The 21,188-nt window shown below is 41.9% G+C and overlaps 1 protein-coding gene across 2 annotated transcripts in view; it reads left to right on the top strand.

Annotated features, from left to right (window-relative positions):
* The window catches only part of PLAC8L1 (PLAC8 like 1), a 24,248-nt gene extending 3,520 nt beyond the window's left edge, over positions 1-20,728 (top strand). Inside the window, exons 2-4 of one of the 2 annotated variants that reach the window (XM_006148037.2) lie at positions 6,148-6,284; positions 19,008-19,144; positions 20,536-20,728. In XM_006148037.2, the coding sequence (XP_006148099.1) occupies positions 6,148-6,284; positions 19,008-19,144; positions 20,536-20,616 (355 nt within the window). In that variant the 3' untranslated portion in view covers positions 20,617-20,728. Of the gene's footprint in view, positions 1-6,147; positions 6,285-19,007; positions 19,145-20,475 lie in introns of both variants that reach the window. The other variant, XM_006148036.2, reaches the window with a different exon arrangement.
* The last annotated feature ends 460 nt before the right edge of the window (positions 20,729-21,188 follow it).

The following is a 21,188-nucleotide window of genomic DNA, read 5'->3' as shown; positions in this document are numbered from 1 at the left end:
GGGTCTGGGACACGAACCATGGTCGACTATGTGGGAGTCCAGTGACATAGCCATTATGCTAACTGCTGGTCCCCACATTGACTATAGATTTTTGAAAGTGGTAACAGGTACGTAGGTCACCAGAGTGTAGAGCTTGTTGGGTGAATCTTCATCCTCATTTTGTTTTCTGGACAACCGCACACGGATTTGATGCGGGACGTCCCTATTTCTTTGACCCAGACAGCTTTGTTGAGCTTGGTATCAATGCGCACATCTGGAGTCCCCATCTCCTTCATGGCAAATTTCCAGATTTCTCTGAGTCCCCGAGGGGCACGTTTCTTGAAGCCCATGCCATGGATGCGCTTGTGAATGTTGATAGTGTATTCCCGGGTCACCACCTCGTTCTTGGCAGAATGGCCCTTCTCGCCACTCTTTGCGGGAGCCATTCTGCCTGGCCTAAATTGGGGAGAAAGAAAGCAAAGGATTCAAGGTTTTTTGTCTGTCTGTCTGTTTGTTTGTTTTGTCATAGAGTGTGTGCTTGCTAGAGAGAGAAAGGACAGATACAGAGGGAAAGTGAGAAATTACCTCCTGGGGGGTTGGCCATGCTGCAGTCTCTTCTCCATTCTCTTCCCGGGATCTTGGGCATACGCACAAATCCATCCGGTGTGATTTTCTTTTCTTTTTTCTTTTTTTTTTTTTTTGAGAGGTTTTCGCTATAGGGCGCGTGCACTTGCCAGACAGAAGCCAAGGGGTGAGAGGGAAAGTGAGAAATTACCCCCCAGGGGGGATGGTCACGCCGCAATCCCTTCTCCATTCTCCTCCCGGGATCTTGGGCATACGCACACATCCATCCGGTGTGATTTTCTTTTCTTTTTTCTTTTTTTTTTTGAGAGGTTTTCGCTATAGGGCGCGTGCACTTGCCAGACAGAAGCCAAGGGGTGAGAGGGAAAGTGAGAAATTACCCCCCAGGGGGGATGGTCACGCCGCAATCCCTTCTCCTCTTGGGATCTTGGGCATGCACGCACACGCGCCCGGCCTGAGTTTTAAGCCACCAGGTCCAGGACGTGAACTGTGGTCAACTACGTGGGAGTCCAGCGACATAGCCATTACGCTCACTGCTGGTTCCCCCTCTGGTGAGATTTTCAAGCCACTGGGTCTGGGAGTTGAACTGTGGTTGGCCATGTGGGAGTCCAGTGACATAGCCATTATGCTAACTGCTGGTCCTTGCATGTACCTTTTTTATAAGACCACCAGTCCTATGAAACCAGGATTCCACCCCTGTGACCTCACTTAACCTTAATTACCTCCTAAGAGCCCTTTTATCAAATATGATCACACTGTAGCTAGGACTTCAACATATGAATTTTGGGGAACACAGTTCAGTCCACAGCAACAGGCCCTCACTCACATCCTAAAAAACAAAGTAAAATGTACCCATACCACAGGTTATACCCGTACACACACACACACACACACACACACACACACATTAAAAACATCTTTAAGTTTATTTCTTCCATAAGAAAGAGAGAGGCAACCCCAGCAGGGTCTTATTCATGCCATGATCATACTCCCTCCCTCACCAGCCACAGGGACGCCTCAGGATGTGAACTCAGGACACGCCCTTATATCCTCAGCTGTGGGAAGCTTTCATTACTTTTGTGCCACTGTGGCTAGCTTATTCTTTTCCCCAGCTATTTAAAAGTAAATGAATTAGGGCCAGCAGGTGGCATGGTGGTTAAAGATGCTGGATTCCCACATAGCCGACTGTGGTTTGAGTCCTGGGCTTGCTTTCCTACTTACCCTTTCTCTCTCTCTGTCTCTGGTCAAATTAAAAAAATAATAACAAATGGAAATAAATAATTCTTTAAAACTAAAAGTAAATGAATTTTTATTTTTGCTTTTGAAATTACTTGGCTATGGGACCAGCAGTTAGCGTAATGCCTGTGTCTCTGGACTCCCATGCAGTTGACTGTGGTTCGAGTCCTGGACCCAGTGGCTTAAACTCACACCGGGTGCATGTGTGCGTGCCCAAGATCCTGAGAGGAGAATGGAGGAGAAGGGATTACGGTGTGGCCATCCCCCTTAGGGGGGTGATTTCTCACTTTCTGTCTCTCTGTCTTTCTGGTGAGTGCACGCGCCCTATTGCATAAAACCTCTCCAAAAGAAAAATTATTTGGCTATGAGTAATTCGTTTAATTTATGGCTAACTTTACAACCACTCATACTTGAAATTTTCTGTAAGACAAGAGAACATATAAAATGCTTCAATGTAATGTTTGTGTATTCTAAATTTGACAATGAAATAAATATACTAGGTTTTACATTTAACTGATCATTAATTAATATTCTGCAGCTTAAAAAATTTTGCTGTAAGGCAGATGGGCTCACTGGGGAGATAGAGAAAGAGAGAAAGAGAGAGAGTGAGAAAGTACTCCCAAGGGAGGATGGCCCACTGCAATCCTTTCTTCATTCTCATCTTGGAATTTTGGGCACACATGCACACATGCCCAGCATGTTTTTCAAGCCACCAGGTCCCAGACTTGAACTGTGCAGTCAGCTATGTGGGATCCAGTCTCTTTACTCACTACCCCGCTGGCTGGCCCTATTTTGCAGTTTTAATATTTTGGAGCCACTTCTGTTTTTCAGGTCTCAAACACTTATGTCAGCTCTTGAAAAGCTCTTTAGAGCCTAGGTATGAGCTATAACATGGATAATGGATAAAAGGGCTGGGAGCATTGCAAGCTCCACTTCACACTTACAAACAGGTCACTGGCACCCTGACTTCTCTCTCTCTCTTTTTTTTTTAATTTTATTTATTTATTTATTTATTTTTTAATTTGACCAGAGAGAGAGAGAGGGAAAGAAAGTGGGAAAGCAAGCCACCAGGTCCAGGACTTGAACTGTGGTCGGCCATGTGGGAGTGTCCAGCGCCTTAACCACCACGCCACCTGCTGGTCCCCACCCTGACTTCTCTTCTGGGAGCTAGTGCAGCAGCTCCAGATTTGGTAGATATCTCTCCATGTCTCACTGGCACTGGAGACTGGGTATATGCCATGCATCTTTTCCAGCCTGCTTCCTATTTTCCTTGCTGTCTCTGTTACGTGACGTCACTGCCTAGTTAGCAGGAGACTTGGAAACTATTGCAGTCACCATCACTGTGGTGCACATCCACTGCTATCAGGCATCAGGATAGTATGAGGGGCATCGCCACAAAATTCATGGAAAATGCGCATCATGAAAAAACTACACGTGGATTCCAAAATTGTTTTGCACCAAAATAAAGTAATACTTTAATTCCATTTTTTTCTATGAACTATTTGAAGTACTCTCCCATTGGGATGCGTGCATAAAAATTACCTGAGGATCTTATGAAACTGATTTTTTAAAAAGAATTATTTAACTTCATTTATTCATTTTATTATTTTTAAAATATGACCAACGATAAACACACACACACACACACAGAGAGAGAGAGAGAGAGAGGGAAAGTGAGAAAGCAAGCCACTAGGTCTGGAACTCGAACCATAGTTGACCATGTGGGAGTGTCCAGCACCTTAACCACCATGCTACCTGATGGTCCCCATGAAACTGATTTCTATACTCCATGCTTGGATGACCTGTACAGCTAGGCTGTGGTAAGGTTTGGGATATTTTCTTTAAACCAGATTTTTTATTTTTATTTGTTTTTATCTCTCTCATGCACTCATGAGAGAGAAAGGAGAGAGAGAGAGAGAGGAGGAATCCTCAATGGTGCTTGGCTATGCTGCAGTCTCCTCCATTTCTCTAGCCCTAGGATTTGGGGCACACAAAAGCACATGCCTGGAATATTTTTCAAGCCACCTGTGGCAGGACTCAAGGTGTAGTCAGTCATCTGAGATCCAACTTTTTAAAATTTCCCCTTGTAAGATCCAGCTTTCTTTCCTTCTTTCCATTTTTCTTTTTACTTTGCCAGAGAGCATGTACACTTGATGAAGAGAGACAGAGGAAAAGTGAGAAAGCAAGCTGCCAGGTCTGAGATTCCAGTGGCGGTTGGCCATGTGGGAGTCCAGTGCCTTTAAGCACCATGCCACCTGCCCCCTCCCCCCTTATTTTTTTAACAAGCTCATGTGCTGTTTGGTAAGGTATGGAGCTGGTTAGTTACTGGTGGAAGGAAAAAGAGATGTGGCTCTTGTGTCAGCAGGTGGTGTGGTGATTAAGGTGTTGTATTACCACAGGGCCAGCTGTGGTTTGAATTCCAGACCTGGCAACTTGAAAATCACAACAAACTTGGGACCAGCAGGTGGTGTAGTGGTTAAGGTGCTAGACTCCCACAGGGCTGACCATGGTTTGAGTTCTACACCTGGCAGCTTTTTCACTTTCCTTCTCTCTCCCCTCCCTGCGCCCATGTCTCTCTGGTGAGTACATGTACCTATAGCAAATTGAAAAATAATAACAGATAAAATTAAATAATTCTTTTTAAAAAGTCAAAACAAATAGGTAAGCCATTTTTTTTTTTAAAAAGAAAGTGGTTCTTAATAGCAAGAACAAGCCAACTTATGATATCATAAAATACCATTGGCTTTACTGCCAGAAATCAGACATCCTCAAAGGGAACCCTTGCTGTTTCAAGATGCCCCCAGGATGTTGCCTTAAGGGTGGTTAGGGATGTACGACTCTGACCTCCATGCCATGTGCCCCAGGGGCTGAACTTTGGTGACTATTTCGCAACAATAACTGTTACAGGAAGAAATCCTGCTGTATTTTGTTTATTTTGTCTCAAGTGTGAGGCAGGTTTTTAATTCAGTGCACGTAAGAGACCAGGTGTAAATACTTAACGAGGCTTGCCAAAAGACAGCTCAAGATAGAATACGTAATTACCACACTGTACAGTGTCAGACATCATTCCAGGGCCCCTCTTTCTCACTCTTGACCTACCCCTTTATGAGGCCAGGTGCAGCCTACCCTTCAGTATGGTAATCACTCCCGGCATCCCCATGGTTGGAACTCAAGCATGAGTTAAGTCTTAGAAAGAAAGCTTCATTTTTGAAGACCAGCTCCTTTCATCTCCTAATTCAGAATGGTTGACAATGGGAATATTCATTCCTTTCAGGGAATATCCCCAGAGTTATACGGTGTGGTCCTCCTAGGACAATCATACAGCAGTTTGGTATCAAGATGTGTTGTGAGGTCTGGATTTTCCACTTCAGTGACACCGTGTGTTCAACCTAACTGCCTAGTCCAGGTTTCAGTGTGCCTACCCAGTCCAGTTCCTTATCAGCCTCGCTTCAACAACGACTAAAACCTTCGGAGGTACACTTCACTCAGGGTCATCTTGTTACCCTCTTGGCTATACCAAGAAAGTGAATTGTATGTCCTCTAGGCAGTGTGATAATGCGTGAGGTATATCTGAACCAATGAAAGGCCAAAGGTCAAGCCTCTTGGAAGTGGCCTGCTAGATTTGACCTGAGGCCTCCTGGTTCTGAATTTGTGACTTAACTGAGGAAGTAGATTGGATATTGAATTTGAGTAACAGGATTTGGAATAATGTCATTAATAGAAACGGCAAAATGTCCAAGGAGAAGGTTTGATAAAGAGGGAGGGAGACAGTGAAGTCCTTTTGGGCTATGTCTTATGAGTCCGTTGGCACCACTGAGTCCCTATCTTCGCTCGCTCTCTCTTTTTTTAAGGATTTATTTATTTATTTCTTGGTTTACTTTCATTTGACCGGAGAGAGAAGAGGGAGAGAGAGGGAAAGTGAGTAAGCAAGCTGCCAGGTCTGGGACTCGAACTGTGATCGGCCGTTTGGGAGTCCAGTGCCCTTAACCACCATGCCACCTGCCGGCAACTCTTTTTATTTTTTTATTTTTGCTATAGGGTGCATGTGCTCACCAGAGAGACAGACAGAGAGCAAGAAATCCCCCCCAGGAGGGATGGCCATGCTACAATCCTTTCTCCTCCACTCTTCTCTCAGGATTTTGGGCATACAAGCACACGTGCCCGGCATGAGTTTTATGCCGCTGGGTCCAGGACTTGACCCATAGTCAACTATGTGGGAGTCCAGCGACATAATCATTACACTATCTGCTGGTACCAAGTCCCTACCTCCTCTTTTTTCCTGTCTCGGCTCAAAGATTATGTTTGGAAACATCTTCGTTTCCAAGTTAATCATCATCCTTGACTCTCCAGGAGCCACGCATCAGCCCGTGCTGTGGTGGAGCAACCTGTCCATGGAGCCAGCAGTAGGACCACAGTCACAGCGATTGTCCAGACCGGTGGGGACTGGAGCACTGGCCTCTTCAGTGTCTGCAGAGATAGAAGAATCTGTACGTTTTCCTCTTCATTTAAGTTTCCCCTTACTATTTTCTTTCCCGAGATATCAGTGAGTGAAAGAGCTACACCAGGCACGAGGACAGAAATGAAATGGTTTCAGAATAATTGGATTAATCTTCTAGAGGCTCCAATGCACTTCTTGGATGGAAAAATCTTGCTTTTCAATGATGTGGATGCTTTCATAGAATAAGTGGTGCCGTCGAAGATTTCTTAAATGGCAAAATCCTCTGTCAGCCAAGATGCTCAAAATGGGCTCCCTCATCCATCGTTGGTGGGAGTGTAAGTTGGTATACGCTTCCTGATGGATGGTTTAGTGATACATATAAAAAGAACCCCAAGTGTTACATAGCTTTTGGTAATAACATTTTTTTTGGAGTTCAGTCCAATAAAATAAATCATGTGCAAATATTTAGCCAGAACATTGAATCTGGCAGCATTGCTTATTACAGCAAAAACCTAAATGCTCAACAGGGGGCCACCATGACGAATTATTAGATGGCCATGAAAAGTCATATTGTAGAATATAACATGAAATGGGATGAGAAGATGTTTTGGGTCTATTTTGGTTCAAGAAGCAGATTGCAAAGGTAAGCATATTAGATACCTTTATTGTTGGGGGGAATACTTAGAAACTTGGAAGGATACGAATATAAATGTTTGCATTAACTGTCTTCAGATGGTAGGCTAATGCATAATTTCTATTTTCTTTTTGCTTCTCTCTCTCTCTCTCTCTCTTTTTTTTTTTTTTTTACTTTATTTATTTATTTTTAATTTAACCAGAGAGGAACAGAGTGAGAGAGAGAGAGGGAAAGTGAGAAAGCAAGTTGCCAGGTTTGGGACTCAAACTGTGGTCAGCCATGTGGGAGTCCAGCATCCTTAACCACCACGCCACCAGCAGGCCACTTTTTTTTCTTTTCTTTTTTTTTTGAGAGTTCTTTTTTGTTATAGGGCACGTGCGCTTGCCAGACAGACAGAGAGAGACATAGAGACAGAAAGCGAGAAATCACCCCCCCAGGGGTGATGGTCACACCGCAATCCCTCCTCCTCCATTCTCCTCTCCGGATCTTGGGCACGCACACACATGTGCCCGGCGTGAGTTTTAAGCCACTAGGTCCGGAACGCGAACTGCGGTTGACTAAGTGGGAGTCCAGTGACATAGCCATTACGCTAACTGCTGGTCCCACCACTTTTTTTTCTTTAAAGAGATTTTTGCTATATGGCACATGTGCTCGCTGGATAGAAAGCAAGAAATCACCCCCTAGAGGGGAAGGCTACACTGCAATCCTTTCTCCTCCATTCTCCAGTTGGGATCTTGGGCATGGACACACATGCCCCCAGCATGACTTTTAAGTCCCTGGATCTGGGACTTGAACCACAGTTGACTATGTAGGAGTCCAGAGACATAATCATTATGCCATCTTCTGATCCCTTGCTTGTCTCTTTTCAATATTTCCATGAAGATTATGTAGTATATTATAAGAACAAGAACAATCACAAAGCGAACCCCTGTTGTTGATTGAAATCTTTTCAGACACTGGTTCAGCTTTGATGAGGTACAAATAACACCGTCCTCTACCTACATGACTTCTCTCTGTGTTTGGAGTTCAACGTACATATACTCATTTTTAAATTAAGATGTTCTGGCCTGCCTTTAGTGCCACATGTCATTATCTCCTTCCAGGACCCTAGGGAGCATTTGGGTCACAGAATCCTTGGAGGTGAGGAGGAATTATTCGATGGATAAGGGAGGATCAGTCTTCTAAAGTCAACATCTAACAAATCCTGGGTCTAGATTTTTAAATAATATGGCTCCCCTCATCCTTTGGAGGTTTTTGGGAATGTCTGAATTTGTCCTAAAGCATCAAAGGATGGGGACTAGCAGTTAGCATAATGGCTATGTTGCTAGACTCCCACGTAGTCGACCGCGGTTCGAGTCCCGGACCCAGAGGCTTAAACTCACGCTGGGTGCATGTACGTGCATGCCCAAGATCCCAAGAGGAGAATGGAGGAAAAAGGGATTGGGGTGTGGTCATCCCCCCTGGGGGGTGATTTCTCACTTTCTGTCTCTCTGTCTCTCTCTGTCTGTCTGGTGAGCGCACATGCCCTATAGCAAAAAACCTCAAAAAAAAAAAAAAAAAGAAAAAGAAAAAGAAAAAGAAAAAAAGCATCAAAGGATGGATCAACCAGAGCCCTCTGAGCAAGTTCTCATTTAGCCAAGAGTCTTGTCTATGACCCACAGTTTGGTAGGTCTCTTCCTTCTACTGCTTCCCATGTAGACTTCTGGCTAGAATATTATGGCAGCCATTCTTTGGTTCTCTTGGGATTCTTCCTGGGTCTGTGATGTTTTCATGACTTTGGTTGTCACTCAGTACCAAGGTACAGGGAGGGTAGCCATGGAGATATCTATTCCCAAATTACTAAGTGAACTATATTCCTTGTATAGCTTGCCATTGTGGGGTGGAGGAACATTGATTTACTTAAAACTGGGGTAAATCATAGAATATAATACAGTTGTTAAGACAACGGGTCTGTTACTTTTTTTTTTTCCTTTCCAATATTTGCTACAGGGCACATGTACTTGCCAGAGAGAAAGAGATAAAGAGGGAAAGTGAGAAATTGCCCCGCAGGGGACGGCATGCCACAGTTTCTTCACCCCCATTCTCCTCTCAGGATTTTAGGTTTGCATGCACATGTGCCCAGCATGATTTTTACACCTCCAGGTCTTGGGCTTAAGCACGCAGTCCGCCATGTGGGAATCCAGCTGCCTTAACTTTCACACCAACTGCTGGTCTTACACCTTATGTTGAATCTTATCTCTACCTCTTACTGGTCAGTAACCACGAACAGATCCTTGGGGTTTTCATTTTTCTACCTCTAAAATGAAGATAATAAAGATGCTCACCTCAACATTGTGGTCAAGATTAGAGCAGATAATGCCGAGAACCTGCTCTTACCACAGGAGCGTAATTAGATCAGTTAGGGATTTTTTTTGGTTTCGGTTGTATTAGGTTAAGTAGTATTCCATTAAAATTCATATCTACTTGGAATCTCTGACTGTGACCATATTTCTAATGTTAAAATAAAATCATCCTGGTTAGAGTGGACCCTGATACAATGACTGGTGTCCTTATAAAGAAGAGGGAGATTTGGGCACAGACCCACGAAGGAGAAGGCCATGAGAAGATGGAAGCAGAGACTGGAATGGTACACCTGTAAGCCAGAGCACCCAAGATTGCCAATAACCTCCAGAAGTTAGGAGAGAGCCATGGAGTAGATTCTCTCTCTCAGACCCTTCAGAAGGAACCAATTCCACCTCAATTTTAGACTTATGACTTTCAAAATTCTCCAGTAAGAGAATACTTTCTGTCATTTCAGGCTGCCCAGTTTGTGGTATTTTGTTATGGCAGTCCTAGGAGACTTATAAGCAAACACTGGATTTCATTAGAAGGCTATACAGTAACCCAAGGAATCAAAGAATCAGCTAAAAACCAAGCCCAGAAGGGACAAGATGCATTATGATCAGCTAGCTGGCAGTCTGGTCAATTCCTAATGTTTTTATCCTTGTGTCACCTTGTCTGAGAATTGGTGTTTTAGCAGAAGCTCAATTCACCTAGCTAGTGTCATGTGCCTACGGCTTGGCTGAACAAGGGCACTTTGAATGACAGTCCTACCAATATTGCTCACAATAATGAAGGGGTAACTTCCTGAATTTGTTATGGGGTACTGTTTCCAGGAAAAGTCCAACAAATATCACTACAATGCACTTAATAAATCTTAGATTAATATCATTTTTATTGTCCTTCAGCATATTGAGAGCAAAGAGTAGAGTGAGAGGCTCAGATTGGATGATGAAGAAGAATTTCTGTCTAATCCTAGAGTCCCTAAAAATCTGGGAAGAGAAAGGCTCACTCTTCAGTCATTCTCTTTGCCTTAAATATTGCCTCTCTACTCAGCTTTGCTCTCAGACTCCATCAGTGCTCAGGACGGACACCAACCACACTGAGTTTCTATAGAATTCTCTGATTGTTCATTTCAGAGCCATTCTAGCGATAAGGGGAGAAATGAGGATGTGTGGAGAAGCACAATATTCTTTACAGTGGGTGCAAATCATGAAGAAGAGGCTGTGGGTATAGAGCATGAGGTGATATTGAATGTTATAACTTAATTGTCCCCTGAACAGGCCTCTGTTTTGTGACTGTTCATAGTGTCCCTAAGTTGGTTGTCTTAGAAGAGAATTTGAAGGCCATGTTTCTTTGTGTGCTCCTTATCTGCACTATAATCTTGTGAATGCAGCTAGAGTATGAGTACCATGAATCATAGGTTTGTTTCTTCCCCTTGTTGCTTAAAAGGAAGTCTAATTGTGAATTGTTTTCTCCACAAAGTTTTATTTCATGTAAGTCACTGAGAAAATAGTTGTGACAGACTTGGGATCAAAAGGGAACTTCTTCCCATGACTGTTCCATGCCAGATTCCATCCTAGGACATTTTCCCTTCAAATGCTAAGAATGATTTTACAAGTTGTTATCCATTAAGCAAAGGGTACATTATTCCATTTCTTTTTGACATTTTGCTTCTTCATTTTATCGTAATTATATATTTTTAAACTCCCTCCCTCTCCCCTCCTCTGTGCTTTTAACTGAATTCACGCTGCACTGGGATTAGCATAGGGATGTCTCTGTGTCCTTTGAAGATATGTAGCTGAGAGCTCAGCTGTGGAGATGAAGGCGAGGTGAAGGAAGTGGGTGCTACCTGGCATTGCAGGTAGAAGGCTGAGGAGTCCAGCTTTGGGAATGTTTGTGATGTTGCCCTGGAGACAGTTTATGTGGAAGGAGTGATCAACACTGGTGCATAACTCCACCAGTATTTACTGAATCCCTACCTATGAGAGGCCCATGATAGATATTACATAAGAGTGAATCAGACAAATTTCTTAGAGGAGATGAATAATAAAGAAAACAACAACAAAAAATAATTACACTGTAGTAAATGCCATGAAGGAAATAAGCAGGATGTTATACAAGGAAATGATAGAGAATGGGGCAAAAGATGGCCTCTCTGAGGAACTGACTTGAGCTGATACTTGAAAGATAGGAAGGAGCTAGCCACTCAACTACCCAGTAGAGCAAGCTGCTAAGTACCAGCTGGTAACAGGTGTACTGGGAACCATCAGATGGCCAAGGTGGGTAGAAAATAGCAAGCCAGAATTTTCTTTGATTTTCTGGAAAAGGAAGTAGGTAGAAAAAAGCATCAGACTCAGACTCGCGTCCCCATCCTGTATCTCAGATAAACCTGATTTCCTGAAAGCACGGGCCGTAGTTGTCTTATACACTGTTCTGGGGCCCAGTACAGGACCTGATTCATAGGAAGCACTTTTATTTCCTGAACGACCTCTGAATAAGTGAGGAAATTTTAATTTGTGTTCTCACTTGTTTCTTTCTTCCTTGCACTTGATTGAAGGAATCATAACATTTCAGAGTTTGACGGTGTACTGGGGGGTCTGCTGATCTGGCCCCTCACATTTGTTCAAATCCTTTCTGCAACGTTCCTGGTTACAACCTGATAGCTTTGAATTTCTGAACACTTCCAAAGAGAGATTTCATCTCCTTTGGAGACAATTTAGTACTTTAATAATTATTTTAAGGGCCAGATGGTGTTATGGTGGCTAAGGTGGATGGATCCCACATGGCCCACTGTGCAGTTCAAGTCCTGGACCCGGTGACTTGAAAACCGCACCATTGTGTGTGTGTGTGTGTGTGTGTGTGTGTGTGTGTGTGTGTTCAAAATCTCAAGAGGAGGATGGAGGAAAAGGGATTGTGGTGTGGCCACCCTCTGTGAGGCGATTTATCATTTTCTATCTCTTTCTCTTTTCTCTCTAGTGAGGGCACGTGACCTATAGCAAATAAAAAAAAATTTTTTTTAATAGGTTACCATGCCCGTAATGCAAAATTCAAAAGTACCTATTTCTTTCATATATGAAAAGCAAGTAGTCTATTTTTGATCTGCACTCCCTCAGTTCTTCTATGCAAAGGCAACTACTCTTACCTGAGTCCAATATAGTCTGCATATTTATAAAGATGTAAAAACTTAAAAAGTGAGTATAGATTTTTTAAATTATAAAAATGTTATATAATCATTGTAAAAAAGAAAAGCATGAAAGATTACAAAAGAAAAAAGCAATATTCTATAATCTCAGCCCTTGAAGAAAACCATTTTTGGTTTCTATCTTTCCAGAATGTTATATAATCATTGTAAAAAAGAAAAGCAAGAAAGATTACAAAAGAAAAAAGCAATATTATAAAATGCCAGCCCTTGAAGAAAACCATTTTTGGTATCTATCTTTCCAGTTTTGTAGCTTAGATGTGTGTGTGTGTGTAATTTACACAGTGGTAGAATTGCAAATGTACTATTCTGTCCTTTGTTTTAAATTAACAACCTATCAGGGTGTATCAGCACATCTGGAGCTAATCTATTATTATTATTTTTTAAAGAATTATTTATTTAATTTTATTTATCATCATTATTATTTTTTAGTTTGCTGTAGGGCTCATGGGCTCATCAGAGAGAGAGAGAGAGAGAGAGAGAGAGAGAGAGAGAGAGAAGTGAGGAAGCAAGCTACCAGGTGTGGGACTTAAACTGTAGTTAACCATGAGAGAGAAGTGTGCCTTAACCACCATGCCACCTGCTGGCCCCTGGAGCTAATTTCTTAAACTGCTGCTGCTGCTAAGAGTCTTTTGTATGAAGGTACCACAATTTATCCACATGTCCCTGTTGGTGGTGTGGTTTCTGGGCTTTGCTATTCAAATCAACACTATATGAATATCCTCAAAACAGATGTCATTCGCACGGATACGAGTGTTTCTGTTGATCGTTGTTGAGGAGTAAATCTGTTGATCAGTTAGTCTGTGCCGTTTTAAGTAACGATAAATGTTGCCAAATGGCTTTTCAGTTGGAAGTTGTACAAATTTACGCTCTCACTAGCAATGTATGCATGTACTCCATTCCTTTTTTGAGGGTACCTTATTGTTAAAAGTTTCTGCCTTTTTTTGTAATAATTGATCTGAAATATGCCTTGCTGCAATTTCCACCCACCCTTCCTGCTTCTGCTCTCTGGGGCTCCACACTCTGGTTTTGTGTAGGCTTCTTCTCTTTATCTTGACTCCCCTATGAATTAGAAGGATGAATAATGAATCACATCCCAAGCATGAGGGTGGAACCCATCTCAGAGAACAGGTCAGGATCATTAAGTCTGTGGGAGCTTACATAACCACCAGTCTTTAGATCTAAGAGGAAGAGCCTGAATTTATGGCCCAAATCCCTTTTGAGCCTGAGTTACTTTAAAAAATAAATTAATTCACTAATAACATATGAATATATTCACCTTATAAAAAATGAAACAGAAAAGAGAGCCATGTCTCTTTTTCTTCTTCTTCTTCTTCTTCTTCTTTTTTTTTTTTTAAGTTTCTTTCTTGAGAGATAGGCTTCCCCAACAGGGTCTCACACTGTGATCAGTCCCCAGCTTCAGCTAGCTCTGAATCATGGTCATGCATGCACTCAGCATGTTCAAGGAGGTCTCTGAACAAGAACTTGATACCTTTGAGGTAAGTCAGCCTGAGAGAGTGCTGCATTACCACTGCGCTACTATCTAGCCAACTCTCTCCTCTTTTTAAAAAATCAGTTTGGGGGCCAGCTCAGTGGAGCGGTGATAATGCATTGGTTAAGAGAAGTCAGATTCCATATGGTGACCACATTTTGAATTCCCAGTGCAGTCAACCTGAAACACACCAGACACATATAAGTGCCCAGGATCCAATGGGCTGGAGGACTGGAGGATTGGAGGACTGGAGGAAGGAGGTCATGGTATGACCAGATCCAATGAATGCTGCTTATTTCTCTCTGTCTCTCACTCTCAAGTGCATGTAGGTGGACTCCATCATGAATAAAAAAATAAAACATCAATTTGGAAAGTTTCCTTCCAGATCTTTTCCTCTGTATTTACACATGTACCCATTACTAACATGTGCTATTGCTTTGTAACTGTTTAAACAGATCATAAATGGTATTGCTCTGTACATAACAGTATGCAATTTGATTTTTAAAAAATTGCTACAAGGTGTGTGCACTCACCCACAAAGAGATAGATAGATAGATAGAGAGAGAGAATGGGCAAGTGAAAAATCACCCCACATGGGAGATGGCCACACTGCAATCCCTTCTCTTCCATTTTCTTCTCAGAATTTTGGACACAAATGCACACGTACCTGGCATGTTTTTCAAGCCACCAGGTCCAGGATTTGAACTGTGCAGTTAGCCATGTGGGATCCAGGTACCTTCATCTCCAAGTTATCTAATTGGCTCCAGAATCTCTCTTTTTATTTGTTTATTTTTGTTTTAAAATTGCCATAGTGTGCATGCAGTAGACAGAGAGAAAGAAAGTGAGAAAGCACCCCAGGGGGTATACCATGTCACAGTCCCTTCTCCCCTGCTTTCCTCTGGGGATTTTGAGCACTCATGCATATGTGCCTGGTATGTCTCTCACACTGCCAGGTCTAGGACTCGAACTATGCAGTTGGCCATGTGAGATCACTGCTGTCTCAGTCACCATGCCATCAACCAGCCCCAAAGGATCTTTCTTAAAGAAGCTGCATGATTTAAGGCTATCTTGCAGGAATAAATATAAAGCAGTAATAGTGGGGGTATTGTTTTGGAGTACACAAATCCACAACCATTGTGGCATAACAGAGAAACAGACAAAACATGAGACCATATAGTCATATGTATAGCAGATGTATATAGTATATGTATAGACTCAGGCCAGACCATGCGAGTTCAAATCTAGATTCCGTCCCTTACTAACAATTGTACAAAAATGGCCAATTCCTTCAGTCTTCTGGGCATTAGTTTCCTCATCTGTAAAATGGGGATAATGAGCAAACCTGTTTTATAGGATTGTTGCAGGGGGTTAAATCAGTCCCTATTGGCAAAGTGTTTTTAGCAGGGTTTAGCATGTAATGAAATCTGTATAAATATTGATATTAGTTAATTATATAATAAAAATTTAAGCTTTATAGTGGGTTATTATTTTTTTTAATCACATCTGATTTGTTTAGAAGTTATGGAAATTTGGGTGTGTTTCCTCCAGCCTCTAGTACATCTCCTAATGAACACTTAGAGAACATGATTATATGCCAAAAAAAAAAAGATTAAAAATAACAGCATGTGTTTTTAAAAAATTCGTATGAGTCATAAAATATGGCGCAGGAGTTCCATTGCATCTTAATGACAACTTCACAATATCCTTACTAAGAAGGGTGGGCATTCTTCTTTACCAGTAAAAGTGGTGCAGCTGAGACATGTAATAGATTATTCATTTAGTTTGTCATCTTTACCATTATGCAATTTTTGATAAATTATTTTTATGCCCAGGGATTTATGCTATTGCAGAACCCACACTCCAAGTGAGAGTTGATTGATTCTTATATGCTTCAACTCAAGGTTGCACACGGTGTGATCGCTTTGTACTTGTAAGTTTACTGGACCATTTGCTATCCCTTAAGCTGTTCATACCCGTTGTCAGTGTTGGATGGGGCCAACTAATCTCCCTAGGATTTTTTAAAAATGCAGGGTGAAGTATTGCAGACTTACTTGAGGCTGACTCAGGGTTTCCTTTGGGCCAACTAATGCCTCCAGCAGATGATATAGCGATGATCTTGAGACTCTTGAATGGATGAAATAGACGTCCTGCTTCTCAGAGAAAGGTTGTTCTTTCCCCTCTCCCCTAGCTCTCAGGTGCTTTGTGTGAGTGTGCAATGTGGAACTGAAGAAGAGCAGAGTCCTGGAGCATTTCTTAGAGGTTCAAAGATAAAAGAGCATTCCTAGCTTTTGTCTCTTTGTCATTGAATTTGGGAGTGGGTCTTTGCAGTGCTCATTGTTGGGGTGGATGGGGCAGGCAGAGAGAGACCACTGGTAGAAAGTTCTAGAGCACTGGCGTCACAGTATGTGAGCCTGTGCACTCCAAAACTAAGCTGATTACCACTTCACACTCACTAGAAATGCTGAAGTAAAAAACAGACTGACTATAGAAAATGTTGGTGAGGATGTGGAATAACTAGAACTTTCTTATATTGCTAGTGAAAGTGTAAAATGGTACAATTTCTTTGGAGAACTGTCTCATTTCTTGTAAAGTTAAATATACATTGGGACCAACAGTTGGCATAATGGCTATGTTACTGGACTCCCATGTAGTCGACCATGGTTCAAATCCCGAACCCAGTGGCTTAAACTCACGCCAGATACATGTGCATGCATGCCCAAGATCCAGAGAGGAGAATTGGGGAGAGGGAATTGTGGTGTGGCCATCCTCCCTGAGGGGTGATTTCTCACTTTTTGTCTCTCTGTCTTTCTGGTGAGCGCACGTGTCCTATAGCAAAAATCTCTTAAAAAAAAAAAAAAAGAAAAAAGAATAAAAAATAATACATCCACCCCATGACTTAGCAATTCCACTCTCAGGAATGTGCACAAGTGAAATGAAAATGTCTGTCCACACAAAGACTTATACATGGGTATTCATAGCAGTCTTATTCATAATAGCAAAAAAAAATTGGAATAACCAAATGTCTATCAATGGGAGCATGTATAAATAACTTGTGGAATAGTTATACAAAGGAATATGACTCAACAATAAAAAGAATAAACTATAGATTCATATAACAGCAGGTGAGTCTCAAGAAACATTCATGTGCAATGAAAGAAGCCAGATAGAAAAGTAAACCTGATTCCATTTATATGAAATCCAAGAAAAGCCCAAACTCATCGATGGACATGGAAATTAGAAGAGTGGTTACTTCTCAAGTGGGACTGGTAGGGTTTGGACTGACTGAAAGAAGCACAGGGAACTCTGGGTAAAGACAATTATCTAGATGTTTCATCATTTGGATGAGTATGATTGTTGAAACACATCCAACTGAACCCTGAACATCTGTGCAGTTTTTTGTATATACATTTGAATCAATAAACACTCACTGAAACATTTTAAGTTAATTAGCTAATTAATTATCTTTATTGTCAGAGAATGTGTGTGCTCACCAGAGAGACAGAGAGGAGGAAAGGGGAGAAAGCATCCCTCTATGGTGCGTGGTCATGTTGCAATCCCTTCTCCATTTCTTCATACAGTTGGAATTTTGGGCATACATGCACACATACTCAGCTTGTTTTTCTTTCTCAGAATTATTCAATTTAATTTAATTTATTATTATTATTTTATTTTTTGGAGAGGTTTTTGCTATAGGGTGTGCGTGCTCACCAGAAAGACGGAGAGAGACAGAAAGCGAGAAATCACTTCCTGGGGGGATCGCCACGCCATAATCCCTTCTCCTTTATTCTCCACTAGGGATCTTGGGCATGCACGCACATGTGCCCAGCCCGAGTTTAAGCCACTCGGTCCAGGACTTGAACCGTGGTCGACTATATGGGAGTCCAGCGATGTAGCCTGTATGCCATCTGCTGGTCCCTATTATTATTGCTTTTTAATTTGACCAAAGAGAGGCAGGGAGAAAGTGAGAAAGCAAGCCACCAGGTCTGGGACTCGAACCACAGTTGACCATGCTGGAGTCTATCGCCTTAACCAGCATGCCTCCTGTCGGCTCCACCCAGCCTGCTTTTCAAGTTGCAAGGACCAGGACTTGAATCTTAGTTGACCATATGGGATTCTCCTCTCTCAACCACTAGGCCATGAGGTTGGCCCCACTCAATACAGTTTTTGAAGATTATGGTTAGCTTGGTATATTTGCTATTTTGTAACTCCAATTATTTGCAGTCTTCAGGGTTGTCCTCTTTTGCAATGCTAGATGGCATAACATCTTAACTGTGTATCAGGAGTTCTTAACCCATGATCTGTTAACAGTTTTCAGAGGAACCATGAACCCTGTGAAATTGAATGGACAATTTTGCATGTCTATGTGCACGTATTTTTCTTTTCCTTGGTGGAGCGAGTTCATAGCTATCATCATGTTCTCAAAAGGGTCTGTGACCCCAAACATATTTAGAATAGAATCTCTGTGTTAGAAGGCTCATGCAGAATGCTCATACAGCATCAGTAAAAATGAATGAACTAATAAATGGCAAACTGTTTCCAGTTTATGTTCAAGAAACCAAGCCCCTAATGGTTTGCAGATTAAAACTGGCAGATGTCAGTGGTTCCATGAGACTAACAAAAATTAAAATAACCTTCTGGCTGAGAAATAGAATAAGGTCCTGATAAGAATAGGAAGCAAAAATCAGTGTACCATAAAGTCTTCAATCACATTTGTAGAAAAAGATATTTGTTATTCAGAAGTATTCTATTTACTGTGTCTATTTTAAATACCGAAATTGGGGAGGGGAACATAATAGAAGCCACAGTTATGATTCAACTGTAAAAAATTATTGAACACGTTTCTCTTGACAGGAAAAAACAATTACCATAGTCAATGCTAACAGAATTGTATCAGGTTCAGTTTTGTCAGTGTTTAACAAAAGAAGACAATTTTGATGTGGCTCAGTTATGGCAATTTTTACACACTGAGGTTTGAGGAATTGGTTATTCATTCTCTGTTCCTGATTGCAGGGAGACAATGCAGCATTAAATTGATGGCATAGGGTTATAAAGGCTGTTTGAGATGTGAAGTTGCTCCAAGAACATCTGAGAACCTTGCCTTTCTTTTATGTGTTTTTTTCAACAGGCTTTTGTGGTCTGTTTTGTCCGCTATGTCTTGAGTGTGACATTGCCAGGCATTATGGAGAGTGTCCTTGTTGGCCATTGTTACCTGGGTCCACCTTTGCACTGAGGATTGGCACCAGAGAGAGACATAAAATACGGGTAAGTATGTTTGATGGTAGATATGAACCTGGATCTATTTGAAAACCTGGAGGCCTTCCAAACTGTGATTTAAAAAAAAAAAAAAAAAGTGTAAGCAAGGATGCTTAAAAAAATACCATACTTAATGGGAAACTTCGGGAAAGGAAAGAAATTTCTGACTTCATTCTTTACCAGAAAGTGTAAGTTAGCTAAAATGCCATATTGCAAAGCATATTTCCAAGAGGAAATTATAGTGCAGATTGTTGGCCAGTGGGGTTGCCCAGCCCCTTGGCCAAATTGTGCTCTCTGAGCTGTGCTTTGACAAAGAATAGGAGGATGTGGCTGTGATTAGATATAGCCCCTAAATAATGTAGATTCCCTGCCATATTTGTCAATAAAACATTTCTGTCTCTCTCTTAGTCCATGAAGAGATGACAGATGGAATTACACCAAATTTGGATACTCTAGTTTGCTATTTATATAAAAGATAGTCTAGGTGACATATGCAGAATCTACTTTGGGAGTTCCCTAGGAACACCTCAAAGAGTCAGACAATTTCCAAGGCAGCTGAGACTGAGGTATACTAGAGGTTGGGGAAAGACAGGTCATACATATTACAAGGTGAACAGGTGCAGCAAGGAAGGCCCCAGCTGGATTCCTGGTTCTACCTAACAGCCAGGTGTGGTGACATACACCTGTTATCCCAGTGATTTAGGGAGGTTGAAGCAGGAGGACTGGGAACTCAAGACTTCCCTGGGTAGCATAGCAAGATTCTATCTAAAAAAAAAGAGAGAGAGAGAGAGAAAAGTGGACAGTTTAAAAAAGGCATCTCTATTTATTCCATGAAATGATCCTTACAATACATTTGAAAAAAAAATGTATTTATTTCTTTTATGAGAGAGAGAGAGACAGCCAGACTCCCAACAGGGTCCTCATGCTGTGATCTACCCCCAGCCGTAGCCAGCTGGGATTATATCTATCTTTTTAATTTCTATCCCTTCTTACTGTGGGAATTTTGGACCATATGCACTTATTACCCACTCTGAAGAACTGAAAAATATATCATTGTAAATACCCAGTCCTAACAGATGTTGGTTCCAAGATTAATAGATTAGGTCCCAAGATGTTAACGTCAGTGGTTTCAAGTATCAAAAGTCCTAAGGGTAGGGCTCTGAATTGCAGGCATCAACCAGCAGTTGAGCTTCATGGTACTTGGGCAACCCAGGATCCCTGAGAATTGACTTACGGCTGTAGGGGATGATATGAGCCAGCAGGTACTATACTATAGTCTCCAGGTAGGAGGAAAGAGCCTGTGTGATTATGACAGAACAGAGACTCTGGTCTTGCCCTAGGGCACACTGTGTGAGGACTGGCTGGTGGCGCACTGCTGTTGGCCTTTTTCCATCTGTCAGGTGGCCCGAGAACTCAAGATAAGGACCTCTGAACTCTATGAAGTCTGTGCTGTCCCTTCAATCAAGAACACCATGATTTGATGGAGCAAGATAACCCCTTGTCCTTATGTCCCATGTCTTTCTCTTAAACCCCTCTAGTAGCAAGATTGTTTTTCTTTTCACCGAAATGGCATGAAAACAAATGATCCCTCCCCTCCACTGTCTGTACTGTGTCTTTCTTTGCACAATGTCCCAGTGACGACTTGGTTGGTCTGCTTTGCTATTCCTTTCCAGCCATATAAAGCAGACTTTAGAGGTGAGTTTTGTGTCCCCTCTTTTGGAGTTTTGGAAAGTTGCCCCTCCCACCCCACTTTCAGCTACCATCTCTTTTCATGAGGGCTGTCTGAGAGGCTGGAAGAACTACATGCCTTTCTTATGCCAAGCCACTTTCTCAAAGTGTCAATAATGAGGCAGAAGGTGGTTTATTTTAGATTGCACCTGCACTGGGACTAAGTATCACCACAACACATAGGCCATTGTCTTTCCCTTTGTCCTGACTCTTTTGCATTCTTTTTAAAGTTTCTTTATTTCTTCCATGAGGAAAAAAACAGAGATAGAGAGAGCACCCCCAACAAGGTCTAGGTGCCATGGGCATGCGCATGGAAACCCGTAAG

This window comes from Tupaia chinensis, unplaced genomic scaffold (genome assembly GCF_000334495.1).
Source record: "Tupaia chinensis unplaced genomic scaffold, TupChi_1.0 Scaffold000228_1, whole genome shotgun sequence".
Taxonomy (NCBI): domain Eukaryota; kingdom Metazoa; phylum Chordata; class Mammalia; order Scandentia; family Tupaiidae; genus Tupaia; species Tupaia belangeri.
This window is presented reverse-complemented; position numbering and strand designations above follow the sequence as displayed.